Source organism: Oreochromis niloticus, linkage group LG9 (genome assembly GCF_001858045.2).
Source record: "Oreochromis niloticus isolate F11D_XX linkage group LG9, O_niloticus_UMD_NMBU, whole genome shotgun sequence".
NCBI lineage: Eukaryota > Metazoa > Chordata > Actinopteri > Cichliformes > Cichlidae > Oreochromis > Oreochromis niloticus.
Genome location: NC_031974.2, coordinates 34,567,971 through 34,582,562, shown reverse-complemented (window position 1 = coordinate 34,582,562; position 14,592 = coordinate 34,567,971). Strand labels below are relative to the sequence as shown.

Below are 14,592 nucleotides of genomic sequence, written 5' to 3'. Positions count from 1 at the left end.
GACCACCAAACCCTCCCCCGCATCCTCTGATGTCTCCTTCCTCAATGAGCTCAACAACTTTTATGCTCGTTTTGAGCGAGGGAACCCCACAACCACAACCAAAACAGACACGATGCCAGACCACCAACCTCTGACTCTCTCCCCCACCGATGTAGGAGCGGTGCTGAGCAGGATCAATGTCCACAAGGCTGCAGGTCCTGATGGCATCCCCGGGCGTGTTCTCAGAGCATGTTCTGGGGAGCTTGCAGGAGTGCTCACAGACATATTCAACCTGTCCTTGGCCCACGCTGTGGTACCGGCCTGCTTCAAATCCACCTCCATCGTCCCAATACCCAAAAACTCCAACCCATCTAGCCTCAATGACTACCGCCCAGTAGCACTCACCCCCATCATCACTAAGTGCTTAGAGCAGCTGGTCTTAGCACACTTCAAATCCTGTGTCCTCCCCACCCTGGACCCCCACCAATTTGCATACCGCCAGAACAGGAGCACAGAGGATGCAGTCTCCATCGCACTGCACTCTGTCCTCTCACACCTGGACAACAACAACACCTACGCCAGAATGCTGTTTATAGACTTCAGTTCAGCATTCAACACAATCCACCCCTCACAACTCATCAGGAAACTGACAGACCTGGGCATCAGTTCCCTCATCTGGAAATGGTTACTGGACTTCCTGACCAACCACCCCCAACATGTCCGGCTGGATAACCGCTGCTCATCAACAATCACAATGAACACCGGTGTACCACAAGGCTGTGTGATGAGCCCTTTCCTCTACTCCCTCTTCACCCACGACTGCAGACCTGCTGATGGTTCCAACACCATCATTAAGTTTGCAGATGACACCACGGTGATTGGCCTCATCGGTGACAACGATGAGACCGCCTACAAGGAGGAGGTGGATCGTCTGGCTGAGTGGTGCAACAGAAACAACCTGCTGCTTAACACCAAGAAGACTAAGGAGCTCATCGTGGACTACAGGAGGAATGCTGACCCACATCCACCCATCCACATTAAGGGGACGGCTGTGGAACGTGTGAGCAGCTTCAAGTTCCTGGGAGTCCACATCTCCGAGGATCTCATCTGGATGACCAACTGCTCCAAGCTGGTCAAGAAGGCTCACCAGCGCCTCTTTTTCTTGAGGGCTCTGAGGAAGAACCACCTGTCCTCAGACATCCTGGTGAACTTCTACCGCTGCACCATCGAGAGCATCCTGACCAACTGTATAACAGTCTGGTACAGGAACTGCTCTGCCTCGGACCGGAAGGCGTTGCAGAGGGTCGTGAAAACTGCCCAGCGCATCGCCGGAGCACCACTTCCTGCCATAAAGGACATCTACAGGAAGCGGTGTCTGAAAAGGGCTGGGAAAATCATCAGAGACCCCAGTCACCCATCACATGGACTCTTCACCCTCCTGCCCTCTGGGAGGCACTACAGGAGCCTCCGGACTAAGACCACCAGGTACCGGAACAGCTTCTTCCCCACAGCTGTCAGACTCCTGAACTCTGCCTCCTGACATCTGACCCACGTTAAACTCATGGACTGAACATACACACACCCACAACCACCTACACACACACACACAATGGACGACTGTACCCTCAAACACACAATAATAACATGGACTGAACCACCACTCACAACCACTAGCACTTTATATAGCCTCTGTAGAAATTATCCACATATCTCACTTATCTTAACTGCACTACTGTATAGTTCTGTGTAAATAATCATTCTGTACATACGATAATTTTTAATCCTACAACTGTTCATAACTTGCATAGTTCACATTTCTGTATAACTGTATATCTCAGATTTCTGTATAGTTTTTTTCATATTTATATCCTGTTCATAGCCTGTACATAGCTTGTACTCACTACAGCCTGTACGTACTTATAGTTATAGAATATTCATAACATAATTCATACCGTGTACATTATAACATACCATAATAGACCCATTTCTGTAATATACTTACACATCTATATTATTGCTAATATATATTGTAATATATCTATATCATGGCTAAAGCACTTCTGGATGGATGCAAACTGCATTTCGTTGCCCTGTACCTGTGACATGTGCAATGACAATAAAGTTGAATTCTATTCTATTCTATTATCCTTGAGGCCTGGCACATTTGCATTTGCTCACTCAGAGTTGCTCAGATCCAACTCAGGCCAAACCTCTGTGTTACAACTTTCAGAAATGCCTGCCGTACCTATACAAAATATCCCACACATTGACTGACCTGCAAATATAAAAGACACACATTCACACCTTCCTTGACTCTCAGCACAGATCTTCCATTGTTCCATTGTGACTGTGTATGTGAGGGAGTGGCATTGCTTGACTACAGCACAGTGCTGTGCATAAAAGCAGACCGACCCAGGCGGGAGAATCATTTCTTGTTCGCATTTCTGAGAACGCACATCAGGATGGCCTCCGTATCACTGCCACGCAGGAAGAACCTCTCCGCGCAACAGGCTTTGGCCTTGCTTCAGGAAATGGACGAAGCAGATTCTGATGGAGGAGAGGTTTCTTTTGTCCAGCAGGCCACTGATACCTCCTCAGAAGAATCTGAAAAGGAGACGGAACAAGAACCCAACATGCCTCCACGGAAGAGGACCCGTGGTACTGGGAAGCCCAGCCAGAGCCACACGGCAAAAGATGGTACTGTGTGGGTTGAGGAGGACATTGGAATGCCCAGTGCAGTAGCAAATCATTCGTGCTTCACTGCGCAAGCTGGACCCACAGAGTCTGCTAAGGTTTGTCACTGCCATAGTAGATATGATATTTATATAAACCCATTTAGAGTGAGGTTCATGTAAATTTACCATTTTCTATTTGTTTATCTTCCGACAACGTAAGATTACAAGTGTGTTCCAAAGCTTCCTTTGCCTGTTAGACGTGGGAATGCTGCAGACCATCAGAGAGTGCACGGTACATCAAGCCCGCAGAACAGAGCCAGACTGGAATTTGTCAGTTCATGAACTGATGGCATTCATTTCAATCCTGTTTGTAAGAGCAATCATGTGTCCTGTTGGTGCCATTGTGGATTGCTTGTCAGAAAGATTTCTGGTGCCAGTAATCAAAGAGACAATGCCCCGAGATAGATTCATTTCAATTATGCAACACCTTCGATTTGATGACAGGGACACGCGGGCAGAACGGGTGAAAACAGACAAATTTGCGGCGATCTCCGACATCTGGACACGCTTCAACAAGAACTGTGCTAAGAGTTTCACTCCAGGGGAACACATGACCATAGATGAACAGCTGTTCCCTACCAAGGTTCGTTGTCCATTCACACAGTATATTGCAACCAAGCCAGACAAATTTGGGATCAAGTTCTGGATGGCCACGGATTTGGACACCAAATATGTCTGCAGTGCATCTCCTTACTTGGGAAAGGACCCCAGTCGTCAGAAGGGAGAGAGGCTGGCAGAGAACGTGGTCATGAAACTGATGGAGCCGTTTTTGGATGATGGGAGAAATGTCACAATGGACAATTTCTTTACTTCACTGTCACTGTCGCACAGACTGCTGCAGCGCAAAACAACGTTACTGGGCACGGTGAATAGTGAACGGTGAACAGAAGCAGGCTGCTGAAGCTGCTGCAGCTGCTGTGCCAGGGACTGTAAAGACAACACAGTGCCAGGTGCAAGAGAGCTGCAACAGGAATCGCAGCAGGTTTACCTGTGCAACATGTCAGAAATTCACCTGTGCCAAATGCAGGGATGATGGACACTGGGTCTGCAAACGCTGTAAAGTTTGAAACACTGAAATAAAACAGACTTGTGTACCCATATATTGTGAATGTGTGTCTTTTGTATGTAGGTTGTAACACAGAGGTTTGGCCTGCCTTGGCTCTGAGTAAACAAATGCCAATGTTGCACACACACACACACACACACACACACACACACACACACAGCAAATCTGCATTTATTTGTCCCACAAGTGGAAAATCTGCATTGTCATTGCAAAAAGTGGACAGTGCAAGACAAAAGCAGCTAAATAAAAACTGAACAAAGAGCACGGTATAGAAAGTGCACTATACAAACAATCTGGAAACATAAATATGGACACATGTATTCAAAAATATTGGTGTGTGTATACACACACACACACATATATATATACCTATCTATCTATTGATCTGTGTGTGTGTGTGTGTGTGTATATATATATATGTAGATATAGGTGTGTGTGTGTGTGTGTGTAACTAGACTTTATGCATATTATGTAAGGTGTGGCTATATAAATATATGTACAACTCTGTGTATATATGTTTATAGACAGGCATCCAATGTAGTGACAAGGATTGACAAGAACTAATATTGCATATGAGAAATATTGCACATAGAAACTACCATGGTGTATAGTACGCTGCAGGTAAGGAAGGAAAGTAGCCTTGCAGGGAAAGAAAGACCTGAATCTCTCCCAGGGACTTGCACCAGGGAAAAAAAGGCTCAGTAATTCTAGTGTTAAAGAGTTAGGTGCTTGAATTAGCAATGGGTCAGATTTCTCTGAAAATGATTACACTAAAAAACACAAAGAAAAAAAACTTTAAAAAGTCTAAAAAACGACTGACTGAGATTACTAACTGTAAAAAGTGTAAGAGTATGTATGGCTTTGTGGCTCTGGCTCAATACTTTTGCACGGTGCTATGTGTGTGCTGCACTGTATTACACTAACAGTATGTACATAACACCCACTCACATCCTGGGCCATCTGACCTCAGGAATTCACATGACGAGGTGGGGCCAGGTTTGACAATGAGCTCACCCGAAACCCTGGCTGATTAGGTCCCACACCCGCTTTCACACCTTGGCTCATGTGATTAGAGGATCACCAGGGGGTCCTTTGTCCCTCTTTGGGGGGATACTCCCACTGGGTTTAAATCTGGGACTCTCGGCCATTTGACCTTAGAACTGAAGAAGCTTCTCGGATGAGAGGTGAAACGTCTTCAAGCAACTTAAAGAAGTCCAGACGCTTTTCTTCGCAAACTCCTTTGACTACGATGACCTGGATGACTGAGAACCTTCACAGACAGTATGTACATAATGACTGCTGCCCCCAAAGGTTGACTGTGTTCATCTGGACGTAGTGTGACTTATTCAGGCTCAGCTGACTGCAAACTGACCTCCCAGCCCATTGTTCATCAGTGCTGCTGGTTCCAGTATTGTGCAGAGGTGCTGTTTATACGGTTGGGGAAACCTGCAGTCAGCTGAGACTGAAGAAGTCACGCTACGTCCAGATGAACAGGATCAACCTTTGGGGATGTCCTCGCCTGGATGGTCGAGCATGGATTAAGACATAATCATGATCGCGCTCTTTAAATGATGTGTTCGATGTGCTGTTGGAGTGCCGAGTGTGCAACATTCAAATAAAGCTGAAAAACACAAACGTGATAGTGAAACAGGGTTCCTTTATTCACACCACTTTCTACTCCAGCTACGTTAGAAGTTAACATGTGTCTATCCTCTAGCTCTAAGCCCATCTCATTCATCTCTCCACACTATATAAACATTTCAAGATTATAATATACGTCTAGAAATCCAGAGAGTTTTGAGGTGACCTCCACAGTTCAGGGGTTTCTGCTCAACAGTCTCACCCCTCTCTTCCAGCGTCCCACTTCCACTTTGTCTTTTTTTTTCCTCCTTTGTTCAACAAAAAAACAAAACCATACTGAACAAGGCATTTGTAACCAGAGAAGAGGGCGTGGACATTTGTAAAGCGCATTGACTATACAGTTCACGCAGAACACAAGCGACAGGTCACACACAGAGCACGGTAACAGAGGAAGGAGTATACTGCTCGCTCACAACACTAACACATTACAGCGCCATGTGACAGAAAAGTACCATGAAAAAGAAGAAACCAATCATCTTTAAGCATTTCATAGAAACAAAAACAGATCAATTGCAAAGTTGGAGTAAACAAATCAGGAATATATACAGTGAGGTAAAAATACATTGGTCTTTCAAAGAGGTATTTTCTTTTTGATTAAGTGTCCTTTTTAACACTTTAATTACTCGATGCTTTTTACAGATCACTTTCAGCTTTTGGATGACATCTATGAAGCGGGTTATGCAGACACATGCAGTCTCATCGTTGGAGGTCAAAAGCAAAAGTCAAACTTAGGCACCAAATAAAACATGTTAAAGCTTTCTACTACCTTTGCTGCCAAAGAGGCCATGCTGCAGCATTAAACCAGGGTGGAAAAGGTTTGTTCCAAGCAGAGGCAGAGCCCTTTAGTGACCCACACCGCCTTTCTCTAGTCTGTGAGATGATGGAGGGCACTCAGGAGAGGAGCACGTCACCCTAATACGGTCACAGTGTATAGATGCTGCTAGCATAGGTAGGTCTCTGTGATCCAACGGGACTCCGTGGACAGATGCCACTGAGCCCGGCTTTGCATATTGAGAGAAAGAGACGGGCGATATCTGCACGCTTGCAGACACAAGTTTGGGCTGAGATATGCAGGTTGTGCTCGGGTTGGGATGTTGACTCTGAGAGGACTGATACATTCGCAGCTGTGGGAATTTGTCAGTGCATGGTTTGAAGCGGTAGAGCTGCTGGCATAGTTCACGACACCTCCCTGTTGGCCATCCATCAATCCGCACAAAGCAGGAAAACAGGCCTGACGTGTACACGAAGTAAAACGTGGAAAGGCTGCATATTCGACGGTGCTTCTGCTTTAATGGGTCTGAGTCACCAAACAGCTGAGCCATGCTGCTACTGACCGGTGGAGTGAGGTTTGAGATTGCATGGCTATACGTCACAGCGCACCTCTCCCCATTTAACTGAGAGCTACAAAGAGAGAAAGCAGAACGCGAGTCTCCAAAATGAGGTACAGCAGGTTTTCTTGCTAACAGTTTGAAACATGGTTCATGATCCAAATAACTAAACAATCACTTCTTACTTAAAAGAAGTAAGGAAACAACACAGTCTCATAGTAATGTGATGCAAATTCTCTAAAGTTGAGTTTTAGTTTTGTCCTTTCGTATCGGCTCGTGTTAAAGTCAAGTGCCCGTTTAGACAGAAAGAGCTACAAAGTCTGAAGGCTGGAGGTGTGGTGGCCAGGACTTTAACACTGGGCATCCAACATGGATTCAGACTTGTTATTCTGTTTATTTTGGGGCTTTTTAACTAAACATATACTTTTGCTTTTACTGGCACTTTGGTTAGATTTAGCCAGATTGCAGGGCAGCAGTGTAAGATGGGACACGGTCTGCGGTCACCTCCTCCAGTTCTTTGGTTAGTTTTAGGCAACAAATAGTTCAATAATGTTGATGAAAGACCATGGATTGGGTTAGAACAGACACTTTTGCAAAGTTAATCAAAGTTTACAAAGCTCCATATTTAGCTAGGCTGCAGTGGTGACGAGGACCAAAGCCGTAATGACCCATTTTGCTGTTAGACTGTGTTAAAGGGAAAGGACTTACAGGTTTACTCCCAATGCTTTCCAGAAAACATCACCGTGATGAAGGCCACGGTCCAAAAAGCATTGATTACGTAACACAGCTGTAGTGCTGCTGGAGCTTTGACCGACAGTACGCCATCTTTTCACGGTCAGCCAACCACAAAGAAGCTTTGATGATTCAGATATGGGGACAAATGAACAAATCTACAGCCAGTCTCTCTACACGGTTGGAAACGGACCAATGGTTGCACAACTGTAAGAACAATGACCGACCAACAGCACCTTCAATTTCAGAATGGTCACGGAGGTTTCATAAGTAATTTGGTCACCTAAAAAGCGACTGGGAGATCTCATGAATTTTGTGACTGGTGTTCCAGGTGTTAGGGAACAAAAAAGCCCTCTTTAGTCTCCAGAAGGAGCTGCTTATGTCTAAGAACCCTCAGACGCTAGCACCGAGTTCAAAGTGAATTGTATAAAACTCTCTTGGTGCAGAATTGTGTTTGTCATTAAGCAAGCTTCTGCAAACTAAATGGGTTCTGCACACCATTCAAAGTATTCCTATAAGGAGAATACTGAAGAGCATTTGACTGTACCTGTGGTTGTTCTCAAATTTTACCACTTTAAACGTTCTTCTTCAAGCAAGTGCGTACAAAACTAAAAATCATGAAAGTTTACATCCTTTCTCCAGCTTCTTCCCACAGTCCAGAGACATGCATTTAATGGGGTTAGGTTCATTGGTGAATCTAAATTGCCCACAGGTGTGTTAGCCATCTCTCCCTGTGACCTGCACCTCGACTCTCGCCCTATGGTAGCTAGGATACGTTCCAGCCCCCCTGCAACCCTGATAAGGTTAGTAAAAGGGAACAGATGGATGAATGAAAAGAAATTACAAATATTTAAAAATCCAAGTTTCATGACCATCACCAGGACAGCTTATGGGCATAGTTTGATCATCACAGCGGTAAGATGATCCTCCAGGTCAAGCCTAGAAATGTTATAAGGAGAAACCCAACAACTTCCCAAAGGTAGCCACTAGACATCAGAGTTAAACCATGCATTAAAAATGAAATGAAGTGGCTGATGGAACGTGTCTGGGCTCTGTCCAATCAACATAATCTGATAAACATGCCCACTCTAGTATTGATAAAAGGATTTAGTGCCTAGATTTTCACCTTCACTGAGATTATCTTCTGCATAGCCTTAAGAGACCAGAGGAGGCACTGTCTTCAAGTGCGAGCTCTTTTCCCAATCACTGCGTCTCGCCGAATGCTTTATTTAACTCCTACTCCAGCCTTAACGTGTTAGTTCACAGAGAAATGATCAGAAAAACAAGCAGAGGTGAGTGTGAGTTGGTCTACTCGGTACAGAGCTGTTAAGCCACTGAAACCGCTGCAGTGAAGCGTGGCCGTTGTAGCTGTTGGATCAGTTAGAGAATATGGAACAACAAGACAAAAAAGCCAAGACAGACTCAACAGACAGAAGTGGTTCTGTTCAAGAGAGAAAAATGCTGGGTAAACATCTTTTTACACTTATGTTGGGGTTGGAAAAGAAAAGGTACAAGGCTGCTGGTGACGTTAAGACAAAATGAAGATTGACCTAGTAAAGGCATATCAGGAGAGCTGTTTATTGAGCTTTTGTTGTTGTGGATGGCACACATTCCACGTGCTGCCAGTCCTACCTAAAGGCCCACCTGTGCAGAGCTTAAAGGGATGTAATCTCAGACTTTCCCGACCTCTACCACCAAACCTTTAACCCTAACCTCCTTGACAAGCCTGCTCGTTTAACAACTTTTCCAGACATGCAACATTTAACCAGCCTGTCACCTCGTTTTGTTTTCCTCTTTTCTTTTGCTCCAGCAGATAGTTAAAGGCTTTACATCTATGACGGGGGCCAATCTTTCTTTTGTCCTATGTTTTCTTCTACGATAACAGAGGCATAACTGTAAAAAGCCAGCAGCAGGTTGTGAAAATGTTGTGTAGGCTTTAGACGCTGGTGAAATGATATTTAGCTTCAGCCGACTGGAGCTTTTGTGTCTTGATTTTCCATGAAAATGTTGTGTACACTGAGGATTTCAGAGCCAACTGAATCTCCACCAAAGGTCCCATAATGACAGCTTTTCAGTGATGCAGTTTTTATGCTTTGACAACAAAGAACAAGTCCCAACCTCACCAGTCCCTTCCTTAAAATAATATACAGACCTCCGTCTGATTCCATGTTAACCGATCAGCACAGAGAAGCAGAGGATTCGCTTGGTGAGTCGGCGGATGGTCGCTGACAAAAACGCTTAACGAACAACTGGAGCGAGTTTGTGTTCGAGCAACATGGCACACAATGATCAGGTTCAGGCAACAGAGGGATATTCACATCCAACGGCAGCTCTCATCTCGACCTGGAAAGCGAGCTGGCCAATGAAGCAGCAGCACAATGATACATTATAAATGGATAAAAGGAAAAGAAAGAACGAAGACAGACTGATTCGCTGACAGCCGACTTACAGATAAACACCACAGCAGTACAGAAGTGCACTTATTGCTGAACAACAAACAGACTCTGTGGTGTCTTTGTGCAAATCACGGTGTGGCAGACGTCCCAGTCAAAGTACCCAGTTCTGCACTTGTGACCTGTGTTTGATGTCATGGCAATTTGGCAACAGGACAAACACACCTGGAACATCAGGTGCGATATATACATCTATATATCCTTTACATAGAATAATGACACTTACTCCATCAAAGTATTCATTATATATGTGTATAATAGATTTATCGATTTTCATTTTAAAAAACGACACACACAAAATGAAGAGCATATCCTGACTCTTACGTGTTGGTCCCTTAAGGCTTGCTAAGCTGAAATGACAAAATTGTCGGTTTGATTTTGATCATCTCATGTTTTTGTAAATGTACATTCTAGTAGAAAAAGACAAAAGAGAAAATCATAATAATAATATGCAACCTGAAAAACCTATGGCTTAGTAAATATGCATTTGCTATATTTAAATGAATGCACCTCACTGCTTTTTTGTTAAATATCCTACAGAGAAAGAATGTTCATCATTTGATTCATGCTGCGGCATCGTCGTCAACACAGAAACAGAACAAAGGAGAATCCGAGAGTTTACATTTAGAGAGCAACATTGTTAATGCTTACGAGTCTTTATGGTTCTTTTCTAGAGAGCTTTGTCTGCAAACAGTCTGCGGTGCTGGAGCTCACGTCCAGAGGATAAGCTGTATGAGAAGTTCTCGTTGAGGTGGCGAGGTGTTCCAGGGGAGGTCTGATGGTATGGCACCAGTGTGTCAGTTGGGCCGTGGGTGCAGCGGCGTCCGGTGTGCTTCCTATCCTCCCTGTATCACGGGTATGCATAGGATGAGCTTGCTGCTCAGTGGGGTCTCTGCCAAGCCTCCACTGACGCACACCACATAAAGCTGCGTACGCACAAAAACAACCCACGACAGCCAACGCAGGACACGGTGGCTTTGAAGCACGGCACTTTCCAGTAACGACTGGCTTGGAAGGCATGGTGGCAGCTGTTGGTTGTTGTTCTTGCCGTTTGTGGTTTAGCAGAGCACAGTATAGAAAATAGACACATTTATCTACTGTATATTGCATATGTTGCAGCATGTTTGCCAAAAATGAATGACTTCGCCACGTCCGCTTTGCTTTTTGAAAACCACACTGAATGAAACGGAGCGGTGTGGCTCGAACAACAGAAAGTATAAAGGTGATGCATAAATCAGAGAGCGGGTCAAAGAGCCGGTTCAGTCCCCAGAGCTACTGTAACACAAGAGGAGCATGCTGTGGGAGCATCTATGCACTCTGCATGGATTTCTGCTCCAGGCCGAGGAAAACGGGAATGCTCATGGCAGACACTGGTTCTGTTTCTGGTGGCAGCACCCACTCACCTCCACAGAGCTGCCCACAGCAGCCATGCATCATTACAGCTGCCGTGCTGTTGAGAAAGCCACAGTTTGTCTTTTGAACTGTACTCAGGGCACTCGCTGTGAAAATGTTCACATTATTTATAGTAACAATGATACTCCTGTTATTAAAGTAAATATTACAGTTGTGCACAGGCTTTATGCAGTTCTCTGCTGACAAATATTCACACTGTTCTGATATTTTACATTAATTAAAATGCTAATTGTGACAAATTAAGCAAGCTAATAGCAGTAAAATATTCCCTGGTGGAACATGGAGCCTTGTTCTGTACTTCTCACTTGTTTTCATTGGAACTTTAAAAGCTTTTTAAATAAGAGCCAACAGTCTGGCCTGCTGAGCAACATGGCGGCTGGATATGACGCATGGCCCCAGCTCGAATGCAGCGTCTACATAGAGAAATCTGTACAAGCCACAAATGGAAGCCAAACAAGGCCAGAGTGTTCCTATCAATGCTGTCCTCACTGTGATCCCAAACCTGCTGCAAACCAAAAGCATGTGGCCCATGTTCAAAGGTACATTCAAATATACATTCAAAAATGTACAGTGCTGTGCAAAAGTCTCCACTACACTGCTGTTTAGAAGCGATGGTTCAACTCAAAGGATGAACCGGCGCTGTCTCTGTGCACAACAGGCACCTTAACAATGATCATTTAAACCAAGGTTACGTCATTTCTTTAGGCACTTGGTTTTTATAAAACACTCTGAAACATACCAAAGAGGCATGAAACTGTATTTCTGCACAATGAAGGTGATTAGTGTGTCGTGTCCTCAACAATGTGAGGAAACCAGCAGAGGACAAAGCACACACTGACAGGGTTCCAATCTACAGCAGACCATTATTATTCGAGTCATTTCTTTAAGAAAAACTCCACCAAAGACCTGACGAGATACTTCTGGCTCTCCTGCTGCTACATCTATGGTTGGCCAGTGGTCAGAAATGGTGTCAGTGGATGGGCGGAGTCAAAGATCCATTCTTACAAAAGGGAAACCGAGAGACAAAGCTGAGGGATGCCAAACTACACAAGGAGGGAGCTGAAAAATCAGTGGCAGCAGGTCTGATGGAAATGTGAAGTTTTTGATTCAAAACGTCATCATTGTGTAGGGAAAGACCACAACACTGAGCATCCATCTGTTGGGCCTCAGCCACAGCTGTTAGTCTTCATTCTGATTGGCCAAATATGAACTTTCTGCCTTTAAGCCTATTAGAATTAGAATTTCAGTGTCTGTATGTCACAACAAAGCGCTGCACACGTTTCTCATGTTCTAAGGGAAACAGAGAGGAATGGGCTTGGCTCAAAACTTTTGCACAGCACTGTAGGCTGGGTGTGTGAGCGAACATGTTAACAGAACAAGCTGTTCCACAGAAAAGTCCTATTTTTAAATGGATTCTTGAACTGAAGCTTCAGAGCACAATGTCGATGTACAGATGTGGGGCTGAAACAAAGCGCTGTGACTCAGAGGCGTCCAGGTGATTTCCAGCTGTCGCTCTGTTTCACAGAACCTGCCGAGCTCGGGGCTTTATGTGTGTCTGTTTGTGTAGAAGACGAGCGATGGAGGCACGGATACACTTCATATGATGAAAGAAAAAAGGAAGAACAACGAGTGGCGGCTTCTTCCTGTTCAGCCATACTTCATCTGATCCATCCAATCAGCCGTTCGTATGTGTGTGTTAGCCCACACACACACACACACTCTCAGTTTCAGTACTGATTAGTCAGTCCATGAATGAAATGAGGTGACAACAGAGGAAACGTATCACTTCCCTTCAGAACAAACAGGAGGAGCAATCAGTGAATCATAAAGATAATAATGCTATGGATGAAAGTCATATATATGTATGTGTGTGTGTGTGTGTGTGTGTGTGTGTGTGTGTGTGTGTGTGTGTGTTTGGTAGTTGTTTCTACATCTTGATCCCCTCCTGCTGGCTGAGCTGAGACAGTGTTTTCTTGATTCGCAGAGCAGTGAGTCGTGCAGCTCCGTTGGCGTACCAGCACTCCCTCATGATCTTTGCCATCACCCGCAAGGCCTGCAGGAGGAAGAGCACACAATCAGCCTCATCAACTCAACACACACATAAGTGTGCAGTCTGCATACTTGCTTCATGGCATGCACCTATACCAATGAATGAATGGTTCAAATCTGCTATCCAGCCTCCAAACACATGGAGCTGGTGGGGTTAGGTTACCTCAGCTTCCCTCTGGGATTCATAAAGTTCCTCTGACTCTGACACGAGTGACTCGAAGTCGCCCACAGGTGTGAATGTAAGTGTGAATAGCTGTGTCAGTGTTAGCCATGGTGACCTGTCCCGGACCTACACAGCTGAAACTGCTCTTTGTTTGCTCAACACTACAGCCCAGCTCTCTATGACTGTCTGAGCTAATCTTGGTGTGAAATGTCTTTTTCTTCCCTCAGTAAATCAGAAACTTTCCAGCAGACTCTTCTAATCTTTAATCTTGCCTTTGCATGTACTCTGCTGTAAACAGCACCTGATATGTTCGCCTCGACACACACAGTCGCCCACCCATCCAACTCATTAGATTCAGGCATTCCCATCACTTCCATGGCCACAGTGGAAGTACCTACTGATACCTCCTCCAGGGTCGTCTTCTCGTGTAACCATGCACCACTCCCAGCTGCTCCATTCATATCACTTCCTGATAATTATTTTCTCAGCATGCACAGTTTGCACTGTGACACCTACACGGTCAGAAATACTGTGCAGGGGGAAATCTGCCCAATGACAATAGTTTGTCTGAAAACATTGAGCAGCTTCAGCGTACTTCTATATGGGCTCTTGATTGTATGTGTCACAGTCTGGGTCACTGTGAATGGGAGGGAGGACGGTGACAGCCTCCTGGACAGGTGACAAACAAGCACAACCTCACCTTTACCAAGATTTGATTTATAACCGGAGTGTTTTTCAGTTGGTGTTCGATCCTGGTTGGGAAGATACTAGTGCTGCTCTCAGACACATCCATCAGAGCATGAAGGCTTATGTGAATGGGTGAAGGAGGCATGTTGTATAAAATGCGCTGAGTGCTCAGGCAGAGGAGAACAGAGCTGATATAACAATTAGTCCATAACAATATGGCAGAGCTCTAAGGTAGAAGCACCGATGACCAAAAGGAACACAAAGGACTATGTGAAGGTTGTCAGTCATCCAGCTCATCGTTCTCTAAGGATCTCAGAAAGAAAAGCGTCTGGACTTGTTTCCTCGA

General features: G+C 44.9%; 1 protein-coding gene across 2 annotated transcripts in view; it reads right to left on the bottom strand.

Moving 5' to 3' along the window:
- Positions 1–5,420: 5,420 nt before the first annotated feature.
- tgfbr1b (transforming growth factor, beta receptor 1 b) overlaps positions 5,421–14,592 on the bottom strand; it is a 45,203-nt gene continuing 36,031 nt past the window's right edge. The window contains exon 9 of one of the 2 annotated variants that reach the window (XM_003457515.5): positions 5,421–13,400. In XM_003457515.5, the coding sequence (XP_003457563.1) occupies positions 13,275–13,400 (126 nt within the window). In that variant the 3' untranslated portion in view covers positions 5,421–13,274. 2 annotated transcript variants of the gene reach the window in all.